This window comes from Dermacentor albipictus, chromosome 10 (assembly GCF_038994185.2).
Source record: "Dermacentor albipictus isolate Rhodes 1998 colony chromosome 10, USDA_Dalb.pri_finalv2, whole genome shotgun sequence".
Taxonomy (NCBI): Eukaryota; Metazoa; Arthropoda; class Arachnida; order Ixodida; family Ixodidae; genus Dermacentor; species Dermacentor albipictus.
Window position 1 is genome coordinate 32,397,743 of NC_091830.1, and position 12,706 is coordinate 32,410,448.

Genomic DNA, 12,706 nt, shown 5'->3' on the forward strand with positions numbered 1-12,706 from the left:
AATATACTTAAAAATAACATGTGACATAGGGAAACATTGTCAACCTGAAACTGCCATGGCTTACAGCTCCTACGTTATTCCTACTAACTTTGCCCCCACTTTCTACGCATTCGTTTATGAGCTCGCGACCAAGATTTCTGTTCTGTGGTTGGAATTGAAACCGCGCACTTCATCGCTCAGGACAGATTCTCTAAGCGTCGCTGCTTAGTGAAACCCATTTTTTCTTCGATGAAGACTGTCTCTTACAGCTTCCCTGTGGGCTGAAGCCGGTTATTTGTCTGAGTAAAAGGAAGGGTTATTTTGCCCAGAACAGATGACGATGACAATAGTAAACAGGGAGCAGCTCTGCTGAGAGAAATGACACGGTGCCGACGGCAGATCTCAAGATTACATTGTTTTGCTGGAGGACTCACACCTCCATTCCTGAGTGTGAGAGATATCTATCTGTTGTAAAGACTGGAGAGACGAACTCAGCTTAGCCACATCTCTCGCCAAAGGTGGTAGTTTCGTATTCCTCGTCAATTTTTCATTTGTCACCCAAACAATGTTGTCCCGCAAGCATGAAATCTTGTCTTGAACGAGAATAATTCGGATGGTGCTAGCAGGAGCACGTGACAGAGGAAAAAAAAAGGAGTAACCAATTCTTGTTTTTTTAATGCGTTCCAACTAAACGGAGTAGGAACAAATATTTGGAATATTACGGCAAGAGCAGTACCAAGCAGAAGATTTAGCCTTGAAGACCCAGCAAATCAACTGGCCGTCACATGAGAAGCGTACGCTGAAGAGTCTGGTTTCACGAATACGTTCGGGAAAGCACCGCAATGTCGCTGTTAGCAGCTTTAAGTTTTCAGAAAACATTTTAGGTCGCAGTTTTCTCTTTCATTGAAACTGTTTCACCGTTATTGTTTATTTGCTCTGTCAAATGCAGCCACAGCTGCCTGCTATGCGGAATTGCAGCTGCAGCTGCGTTTTTGTCGGCAAGAAGGCCCACAAACCACTCAGCAGGCCCGCTTAGAATGCAAGATCTGACTTTGACTTGGGGGTAAAAGAAATGTTTACTGGTGGGTGCGATGTGTCGGTGACATTCAGAGAATACGTCTTAGCGCAGGGGCCCTCAGCGGCCTCCGGACAAATTTCTACTGTACTGACTGTTTGTTGTACTAAGTTCGTTTTACTAACTGGTGACGTAACTACGACATTCGGCTTTTGTGGCAAATGCACCAATCAGAAGTGCAGCCCTGTGAGCCAGTCGTTAGCGATTCGCCGAATCTGAGTCCTTTGCCTGAAGTGTTCGTTGGATCATCATTTTGTTTCTTTCAATGCTTATTTATAATAACCAGTATAAACGGGAAAATAACACAGCACTTGTGAAAAGAAGTTGAGAACATTCGGACCAAAAACCTAAATTTGTGCATGAAAGTTACCGAAAAGCGAAGCACAAGATGAACATATTGCATGCCTGCGCGAGCCGCGCAATAACCGATCTGGTGGTCTCAATTTAAGTTGTAACAAGCGCATTGTATCAGCATCTTCCTTGCCTTGTTACTTCATGGAATTCCCCTCGTATGTATTTTGTAGGCTAAATGTCTTTGCAGGTCAGTAGCATGCGCTGGTTATTTTGTGTGTGTGTGTGTGTGTGCGCGCGCGCGTGTGTTAATAAATTATGTGGTTTTACGCGCCAAAAGCAGGATCTGATTCTGAGGCACGCCGTAGTGGGGGACTCCTGGTTAATTTATACCACCTATGGTTTTTTAACGTGCACCCAATGCATGGTAGGCGGGCGTTTTTGCATTTCGCCCCCCATAAAAATGCGGCCGCCGCGGCCTGGATTCAATCACCTTTATATCGTGCTTAGCAGGGCAACGCCGTTAACGCTAAACCACCGCGGTCCGTGTTGACCATACGAGTGCGTGTGTGCGTGTGTGCGTGTGTGTGTGTGTGTGTGCATGTGTGCATGTGTGCGTGTGTGTGTGCGCGCGCGCGCGGGCGCTGTATGAAAAAAAGGCGTAGGATCAATTTGGTAACTGTGGAGCCCACCTTCATAATTATACGCGGTTAATAAACAAACCTGACGTCATTCGCTGTAATCAATGACTCTTGAATTCGTATCACAGATGAAGGCATGCGAGCAAGAATTACGCACATTGAAAGCATAATTTGTAATCTATTCGAAGCGATGCTTTACAGAAGCGTTCATTTGAATACTACATTCACGTGCTGCTTCCGCAAGGAGTTTTTTCACCGTAGCAATTGCGTTCCTTCCCAGAAAAATCAGAAATGCGCGGAAAGAAGCCGACCAAGCAGACGCGTCAAACCACGGGAAAGAACGCCTATAGAAGCATTCGCTTTATTTAAATAATTATGTGATAGAAGGCGCACTTTTCTTACACTGAAGATAGTTAGCTACTGCTTGTTATTTCACGGCGCAATTCCGTAAAGAACAGAGCCAAAGCCGGTACATCTGCAGACGTAGTACAAACGGAATCCTATTCGCTATGCGAGTGCCGACCTGTGTGTGGCCTATTCGGGGCAACAGTGGCGGCACTCAGCAGCAACGATCACCAAAGCCCCGGTGAGTTCGCCTATAGGAAGCTTCGCTTGAATGCGTACCGTGGTTGTAGGGGCCATTACAAGGCAACACTGCTTACCGTCTGACTTGGGCGGCAAGTCCCTGGAGATGACCTGCATGTACTGGGACATGTTCTTGATCTGCTCCAGAGCCTTGTGCACTCTCTCGTCGGTAGGAGTGAAGTTCACGATGAACTCGTAGCCGTCCTTGAAGCGCGCCGAAGACCTCGACTCGATGTGCACCAAGTTGACTCCGTTCTCCTGAAAAAAGCACCATGTGGGACAGTCAAACGTAGCCGGAACGAGGACTCCACGTTTGTTGAGTTCAGGTGCGATCTCGCTTCAAGTGGTAGGCAATATCCACTTCAACAGTGGTGTAGGTGTTTTTCACCTGTTCTTTCCAGTAGAGGCAAAGACCGAAAAAACGCGCACATTGGGCGCTTTAAAAGTTGAACCCTCTGATTGCATATATTCAGTCTATTTCACTTACCTGGTGCAGAGCATTGCTACGCGAGGCCGCGTTACTGGAGACACCTCCATGTTTGGGGGTATGTTTGACGTGCCGCGTTCAGTGAGCCACAGTGAACTAGTTTTCATTTATCGTAATGTGCAGCGGTAACTAACTTGTTCGCATGCTTTGAACCAGTAATTCAGATGTTCTAATTTAAAAAAAAAACTAAATACGACATGGTAGCCTATAGACTAAATATAGATTTAACTGCTCACTACCTCGTTAGAAAACATGCAAAGTGTCACCCTCTAATCTTGATTTTTTTTAAAGAGCATGCAGGACCCTCAAATAATGTTGCGCAACTTTGAAACATTCATCCACAGTCGATGAAGATTTGTTGCTGAAAAGGTCACATTTTGCGAAAGAATATTATTAGCATAGGAAGTCTTAAGTTGACTAAGTTTACATCGGACCCGATTTTAGTTTTTCCGTTATGCCATCTCCATCTGGTGGATCTGCTCTAAGATTGGGGCTAATGGGGTAGCTAAAATATTGAAGAGAGCGACATACCTAAATTTAATATCCTCATTCACGCTATCTAATAGACTCTGCGAGGTGCTTAGGGAAATAGATTGATAGTTTTTATTTTGTTTTATATTTTAGTAATATGTCGATATCTACAACAGCCATCTTTTAGGTATAACGTTCTTCTAATAGTCTTCAATGTTAAACTAAGGGTAACGTAATTACCTGATGCTAACTATGTAAAATTTCGTTGCACAGGGGGTTCATGTGCGTTGGTGGAAACAGTGTTTTGTGAAAAATTAGTCAATAATGGATAAATAACCAACGCTTCCTCATAACCTTTTCTGCTATCACTATTTTGGTTTATGCTTATATTTGAAACGTCACCGAAACCTTATTTCGAGACATCTGCAATTGGATATCGCCGAACAGAAACACTCCAGGAGAATCAATCAAGTTTGTGATATCCACGATTAAGCCATCTAATTTCATATTCAGGGGCGGGGAATCTTGACACAACGTCAAATCTTGAGGGAACCTCAAGTGAAGGAAAAGGAAAAATTCACTCGTGGCTTGTTTTTGCCAGCTGATTAGCAAGAACGCAGCTGTTATTAGCTTCGCCCGTGTTTAGAAAAAAGTTTATTACGACACGAGACGATACAAACACTGAGTCACAATCACGGCGCAATTCTACCAGGACGATAACATACACCAAGTATGAAGCACAGTATACATGGCACGTTTTCAAAGTACTGTCCGAGTCCTTACTTACCAAAATATAATCACATAGACCCACGGCAACGCAGTGTTAGGCATGAAATAATTGTCCCAATGTATAAAACCATGTTCAATATGTAGTGTACACGATGGTTATGTGCAATGATGATGTGACACAGACAGTTTACTTATTATTGTAGTGATTCTATGAAATTTGTATATACAAGAATGGTCATGTATACGAGAGCACGGACACACAGAAATCACGGGCACCTATGTTCTATGTAAACTCAACGAATACTTTTGATGGCCAGGCTAGAAGAGCCAGGCTTGTAGAAAATTAAGCCATACGCGTCCATCAGCCACCTACAGTAGACGGCATGACCACTGTCGAAGGAACTCCTCTTCCCCAAGAGAAGAACAACTCTGACAGAAACGACTGCAGCTCAGAGCGGAGCGTTGGTAGAAGTTTCAGAATAACTTCAGTTTGGCCCAGTTGGTGTTTACCGCATATCACACTGACCGCAAATAAAGATGGCGACAGCGGAAGAGAACACAAAAACGACACGGGTGGTAACTTTCAACTGGTTTATTCACGGCAACACGTGGGCATATATAGACAAATAGAACACGCGGAGAACGCAGCGAACAAGAGAAATCATTAGCCTAGCGGGGCAACCAATTATAAGGAACAATCTATCCGATTGAAACAACCTAATGGAAGTGTCACTAGCACAGTCTCGGCCTTTCTTTTTTATGTGATACGCCTCGATCAGTTCGCGTGCACTCTGGTCCTGGCTTCTCCCCTGTATATTTGTCTTCTTAAAAAGGGGTGCACAGGGGCAGGCATTGCAGTGCGCAGGCAAGTGCGCCAATTTATCTTTCGTTAACTTTTGTTCATGTTCTCTGGCTCGGTCATTGAGGCACCGTCCTGAGTGGGGAATTAACGAAAGATGAATTGACGCACTTGCCTGCGCACTGCAATGCCTGCCCCTGGGGACCACTCTTTAAGGCGATAAAGATTCTGGGGAGAAGCCAGGACCAGACTGCCCGCGAGCTGATGGAGGCATAGCACATAAAAAATAAAGGCTAAGACTGTGTTAGTGACACTTCCATTAAGTTGTTTCAATCGGAAATAATTTTTTTCTTATAGTTGCTTGCCCAGTTAGGCTGATGAGTGCTCTTTGCTTTGTTCTGCGCATGTTCTATTTGTCTACATATGCCCACGGGTTGCCGTGAATAAATCGCTTGAAAGTTACCACCCGTGTCATTTTTGTGTTCTCTTCCGCTGTCCTCCCCTTCTTTATGTGCGGTCAATATGATATGCTTGGTAGGAGGGGAAACAGAGGGCGGCGACGATGTGCAGCGGCAACTGCCTCGCGCGAGCTACGCCATAGACAAAAGCCCTCGCAACTTCACCCAGCTTGCAAAAGATGTGCCCCACGCAGTAAGCTACGTCCCAAAGTGGCCTGACGTTTTGTCCATGCTTGTACCTATGAATAGGTGAAATCAGCTAAATAAGTGCCAAATACAATGACCATTAGCTCGGAGCGAAAGCGATCCAAGATATTCAAGCAAGGTGAAGTTGTCTTCAAATACGATTGCCTTAAAATTTGCTAATATAAACATACACCACCATAGGGACAGCAAGAAAATAAATCAAGAAGCTTCTGTTATTTATGTGCTCGTTGACTAACTTATCTCAAACACTGCGTCCGCCAAAACGCATAAACCACCCGTGCCACAGATGTTCCTGAGCTAGCATTTCGTTTTTATTAAGATACTGCCAGTTTAACTTTGAAGACGCTGTATATCGCGCCTTTGGGGTAAGACTTCATATTATTGTTTTGATTAGTGCTCCCTCATTAATCTAAACACTGACCGGACTCTTTTTGTAAAGAAAACAACTATGATGCTGAATATTGTTGTCATTAATGACATAATCTCGGAGAGAAAGTGTTAGGTCATTTCGAGTAGACCGAGTGCGTAGCATACGAAGAAGATGCGTTAGCGTGGACATTCCACCAGCATTGCTTTAAACGGCTATAAAGATGCGTACTTTAGTTCAACATGTTGAGGCATCTCACTGTCCTGTGTGCAGACAGTTCCATCATTCCTATCTTTCCTTGTACTTTCTTTCCAACCGTTTCTTTCAACACCGGGTAGATAACAACACACTTCGCGTGCTTCATCGTTTCCAGTTTACCCTCCCCCTTTCCGCTCCCCCATCAGTAATTGCAGTCTCACCTTGAATATGTGCAGGGCTTTTGCGAGGGCACCGACCTCCTCCTTGAGGGAGAAGATGACGGAATTTCCGCTGCTTTCAGCTGTCTTGGGCTCCATGATGTAGGCTTGGCCGGTACGTGTTGGCTGCGAGGGCGATGCAAAATTCATTTATTAATTTATCTCAAATGTTAGAAACAACTACGGTGTTCGCTGACTTCATCACAATGTCAAATTAGTGAAATGAGTGAAGTAGGAATGTTGTTGAAGTGGCAGAAACCTGGAGGCTTACGAAAAGGGTTCTACTCAAACTGAGCGCAACGCAACGAGCTATGGAAAGAAGAATGATAGGTGTAACGCTAAGGGATAAGAAAAGAGCAGATTGGGTGAGGGAACAAACGCAAGTTAATGACATCTTAGTTGAAATCAAGAAAAAGAAATGGGCATGGGCAGGACATGTAATGAGGAGGGAAGATAACCGATGGTCATTAAGGGTTACGGACTGGATTCCAAGGGAAGGGAAGCGTAGCAGGGGGCAGCAGAAAGTTAGGTGGGCGGATGAGATTAAGAAGTTTGCAGGGACGGCATGGCCACAATTAGCACATGACCGGGGTTGTTGGAGAAAAATGGGAGAGGCCTTTGCCCTGCAGTGGGCGTAACCAGGCTGATGATGATGATGATGATGAAGTGGTACACTTCACCTATTTAGCAGTACAGAACCGTACACATAATAGAAAGCAGCACTTTTATGCTGTCTCAGTGATTAATAAAATGTAATAGATAGTATTTGATCCTAGAGGAGATAGGAAATAAATGAGACGAAACGAACAAGATGCATAATAAGACATTCCAAACAAGAAACACAGATAACAAGCCAAGAAAGGAAAAGGAGATAGTTTCAATAGGTTGCGAAAAATCCTTACATAAGTTTGGCAGTTTTGCAAGAGGACGAAGCACTGACTGCAATAAGAAGGTTCAGCATCGCGGCTGAATTTCTCGGACGGTGTTCTAACTACGTACGCTGGTACTACTAACACTGACGTGACGTAATTGGGTACACCAAAATCTGTGGCACCTTTACCCCCGTATTCAGAAATGCATCTTAAATTGAAGTCCACGCTTGACTTGATTTAAATGCCTTTCGTGAACGCACCAAAGGAAACGCCGTGAGTGTCTTGGGCGCGTTCACACCAGGCGTCACTGATGTCAAATCAAGCACGGGCTTCAACTTAAGATGTGTTTCTGAATACAGGGGTTAAAATCTTGTCTGTAATGACATCTCGCAGGCACCCCTGCACTTCCCGCAAAAAATTGCGCCAGCAAAATTAGATCGCGTTCAGGTCTGGGCACCGATATTATTCCGCACTTGTAGTATTTACCAGTCCGTGTAAGACAAAAGACATGAGCTGTGAATGTTATGTTTCACTCCATTGCCTTGCGGGCGGCCGTTCTCAAAATTTGGAGGAATAAGTTTGCCACGACCCTGATGCCAGGAATGAGCAACTCTAGCGATTGAATCGTATAGCAACATAACCCGCATATATATATATATATATATATATATATATATATATATATATATATATATATATATATATATATATATATATATATATATATATATATATATATATATATACGGCACGAATAAGCATACAGCGGAAATATAACTTTATATGCGAAGACTCACAGCGATGCCGTCGAAAGAAATTGGCTTGAAGTATCCGTGTAATTGATATCGTAAAAAAAACTATCTGGTCGTAAGTTAGTACCGCTAAGTCTCCGAGTAAGCAAAAAAACTTAAAATGTGATGACTGTAACGTCTCTACAACTGCGCAGCACCTCGCACACTCTTTCTTATTTACCGAAATAACGTTTCTATACCTGCTATACTCTACAGACTTGCTAAGAGTGCACACATTTATGCGTTCGCCCAACACACGTAATTTTTTCTGTTACATAGTTCCAAAGCAGATTTAACTTTGCCTATAATGCTATAAAGGCATGCATGACCGATTGTGAAATCAAACCTCTGTTTCCACCAACAGCCGACAAATGCTCTAGCAGTCATACGGAATTAGCACACATCCTTCTGCAAAAGAAACTTTTTAACAGATTGAGCATGTGCGTCACGCGCAATTTTTTCACCTTATTCGATCATTCGCCACCGCTAGTCCTACGAGACTCACTCATACTGCACCACACTTCGGGATAGGCCCGTATTTTTCGTCAGTTGGGCATCTGGAAAACAACCGAGGTCTGCCTTTAATGATATCGCAATAAATATCGACAGCCGACCTCCGCTCGCCCTGCAAGACCGCACTGCTCAGCTCGAACCTGACAGCACAACTCTGGACCGTCCAGCGAGCCCAGGAAGCCGCTTCGATACAAGGTCTCGGAACCGCGTCCGCGGCGGGTGCCCAGACCCACTAAAAAGACGCCGGACTCGAATCTCATTCATATGAAAATTAAGTTTACGTTCTTTACTTTATTTTTTGATACTATGTCGCAGACTAAAATACTTGCATGGGATGAACCCCTTACCCGCGTTGTGTCAAGCATCGTCGGTGAATTCATACACGTGAGCTAGGTATAGCAAACTATAGTTCTACTATTCTATTTATTTTTATTCTTTTCCATTGATTTCGGGGAGGAACATCACGTGTGCGAAATAAATCTCATTTGCCGCTCTGTTGGCAGTGCTGCTATGAGGCGTATACCTAATGAATGCGAGGACGGTGTCGGGACCACATAAAGGGGGGACCACCAAGGAGTTGGGAGCGCAATCAAAGAAAGGCACCCGACGGGCTTAATGGACCGCGCCTTGGTGGGTCGTGAGTGATAGCACCGGGCCCGAAATGCTTATATAAAAAGAAAGAAATACAAGTCATTCCTAAAGCTCTGAACCGCGTTTCCTGGGCGGCAGCGGCTTTTCACTGCTGAGCCCCGATAATCTCATCAAGGGTTTATTCTTTGCCATGTCTACGATGCCCTTCCGGTATGGCGATGCCCGCTGTTTCCTTCCAAATAGATGAAAAGCCACTACTCTCAGAGTCTTCGCAGGGGGTAATATCCCCCCCCTACACACACACACCCACACACACACGCAAATTTCCAGGCAGTGCTTCTCAATTTGGCAGCGCGCGCTATTACACAGTCCACAAATTGCCGACTGTTTCTTCTTCGGCCTGAAACAATCGACCGTTATTGCGTGCATTGTCGGGATGCCATGTTCTTTTGAAACAGTGGGGGATAAACGACTTCTTTTTCTCTTTTTTTCTTATTTGAAATATGTTGAGGCGGGAGTTGTGGATCAGGAGCTGACCTGACCATTTCTGCTTAAAGATATATGGACGGGTATTCTGAAAAGGCAAAATCAGTTTCATGCTTAGAACCACTGTCGTAGTAAGAGAAAATCACCTTCTTACGCGTACCCACAGGTCTTCGTGAATACTAGTACGAAAGTTTCAATCACTGACATAAGCTAATGTATTAGGCGGCGTAGACACGGCATTTTAGGAGGCATTTTAGGAGGCGGCATTTAAGGAGGGGCTTCATGCACTCTTACAAAGAATTGGTGGAAGTGTTCGATGAAAGGAAGTAGAATTTAAAAAAAAATGCGAGTTGACATTCACATGTGTATTCAAAAGTTAAGGTATGATTCGGTGCCATAGAGAAGCGTAAGAAATAAAAAAATACGCAAGGAATCCTGGTGGGCTGTTCCGGTCTGGACACATCTACCCGCTCGAAAATATACGCGCACACTCCTAGTTATCACAGATTATGATAGCTGAAAGACCTCGATGTAACAGTAAATGATCAGAATTATACCCATGTTTTTTCAACCCATTAAAAAAAGCCGTACATAAAGCTGTGTAAGTAGATATATTTCTATAGTTTCGCATTTGTTCACATATGATCTGGGTTTATAATAACTGCCTTTGTTGAAATGTTTCTTTGCGTAATCGTCCAAGCATCTGTTCGTAAGAACTTCATTTTTATGGCCAGCAGCCTTCGCTATCATTGGCTGTCACCCGCTCTTAGGAACAATTCTGGTGCAAAAGAAATAGATAATGAAATCTTGGGAATAAAACCCATGCATTTTTGTGGCGGGAGCTGAAACTGATATCCACTTCTTGTCCTACACTTGCTGGCTAACCTTTGCTCATGTCCTACTCCCCCTTTCGACTACGATGCAGCGTGTTAAATTTCAAAACAAATCCTTCTCTCTCAAAGTCGACGACCCAGTTACCCCACTTAGCAAGCAGCCAGAAATGCATCTGAATTATGAGGTATCACGCATTTAGGCAAGACCAAGGCCTTACGAAAGACGCCGCATAAATCTAATCCTCCTGTGGCATACCTGACGCACCGAAAAAGAACCGCGCGGGCGCTCTCGTCTTTTAATTGACGCCGCAATTAGGACTCGGAATCGCGTGCTCAGCGGAGCTCAGGAACCGAAACCACATATAGGCACCGCCGCAGGCGAAATTACAACTTTTCTCCTCTCGGTATTCCGTGTCCTTGCGGAAGAAGCGTATGAACTACGCAGGCTGACGGCCTGACCTTTCAGTGCAATTGCGCAAATCTACGTTCCGCACTGCTTTTCTGTTTCTCGTCGGCTGGGAGGCGTGATACTCCCCCCGAAGGGCAGCACTTGCGGCAACACCGTCTCCGAGCTGTCTACATCGACCGCTCACTCGTTAAACTTGCAGCAGTGCCGGTCACGCCGACGGCTTGAAGCAGGCCGTCAGTGAGACCCGGGGGGCTTAGCGTGTCGCGGAGCCCTACGGTAATGAGCCTCATTTGGGAAATAAACGCTGCGAGTGGATTCTCGGATTGCCGGAGCTTGTCCTGGGAGACTCGCTCCGGAAACGCACCCTTAATCGGGGTCAGTTTGTTGCTGGCCCAGTCGGTGCCGGAGTATGCCAAGAGAACATGCTCTATTCGGTTCCGTACACGTGCGACGCGTTCTAATTGGAATACATTACACGTCTCGTGACCCAGAAGAACCCGGCGTTCTCCGCAACGTGTGGTGTTAAGAGAATTATCGTCATGCTGACGCGATCGGCGTCTGGTGTGACGTCAGCTGTAATGCAAACAGATAGGCGGATCAAAGTGAATTAAAGTGGAGTAGTCGGCCATACCATACAGACCGTGCAGGAAGAAAGCGGGCCATGAAGGTTGGTACAAATGAGAGCCAGGTGGCGTAAAGTGGATTAAGGTGGATTAAATTGGATTAGGTTGAACTAAGGTAGAGGTCTGAAATCATACTGATTTTGCATTCATATCACGTAAGTGACTGTCACTTTATTTTTATATCCTTCTCATAATAATGTACGCCACATTATCATCTTTGCAATCTGAACTCTAGTAGCGTCCACTCCGGTCGCATCCCTTTCCTCCATTCTCTTAAGAGGAAGCTTTAGCTCGGGGGCTCCTTTCTAAATACATGTAAAATGAGAATTCATTTTTCTCGGCAACCACTGCGCCGAATGCGATGGGGTTTGTTGCATTTAATCGGAAAACTTAAAATATAGTGACTGTTGGCTTCCAATTTTCGATTAAAATTGTTTATTTTTAATGAGAATTGGCAGAATTGAAACATCTTCCGAAAACGAAACTATCAAGTTTACAACTTTCTAACACAGCAAAAAAAATGATACCAAAATTCTATAAATTGCATCTGATACTGCATCTAAAAGGGACAAAATTGATATGTTGAATGAATGCATGAATATATGATGTTTAATGGCGTCAGGACCAGGTGGGAAAAAAATTGATATGTTACACATGAATAAAAAGAATTCAGTAACATGAAAATACTGGTTTTGCAAAATCCTTGTACAGGCTTTGAATGATCTAATGGATCTCGTTTACAGAACCGCAATATCTGTTGTTGATGAAGAGCTCTTAATTTATAAACTTCGTGCGTCTATTTTTCTCGAACTTCCGAACTTTCGAGTTTATTTTTCACAGAACGCAAGCTTTAAATCGAAATTCCGCTTCTAGCAGTCACTTGAATTTAACTTTGTCTCTCAAATGCAACAAATTTCAGTCAAACTTGTCCAGGGGTTATCTCAGAAAAGTGTTTTTGCGTTTTACATGTATTTTTATAAGCAGCGACGGAGTTCGGTTAACGCTAAAGCTTCCTCTTAAGACAGGAGCTTCAGCAGCTTAGTGTCACGGACGGACTTCTGAAGCTTCTAAAGCGTGGAAATC

The 12,706-nt window shown here is 44.1% G+C and overlaps 1 protein-coding gene and 1 long non-coding RNA gene across 4 annotated transcripts in view; one reads left to right on the forward strand and one right to left on the reverse strand.

The window, feature by feature from the left end:
• LOC139050592 (uncharacterized) overlaps positions 1-12,706 on the forward strand; it is a 107,065-nt gene that overhangs the window by 69,120 nt on the left and 25,239 nt on the right. The gene's annotated exons all lie outside the window — the stretch shown is intronic.
• Positions 1-12,706, reverse strand: part of Hn (phenylalanine hydroxylase) — a 107,069-nt gene that overhangs the window by 62,364 nt on the left and 31,999 nt on the right. For all 3 annotated transcript variants that reach the window (XM_065444619.2, XM_065444618.2, XM_065444617.2), the window contains exons 2-3: positions 6,509-6,631; positions 2,649-2,829 (exon numbers count right to left, since the gene is read on the reverse strand). In XM_065444619.2, the coding sequence (XP_065300691.2) occupies positions 2,649-2,829; positions 6,509-6,604 (277 nt within the window). In that variant the 5' untranslated portion in view covers positions 6,605-6,631. The remainder of the gene's footprint in view (positions 1-2,648; positions 2,830-6,508; positions 6,632-12,706) is intronic.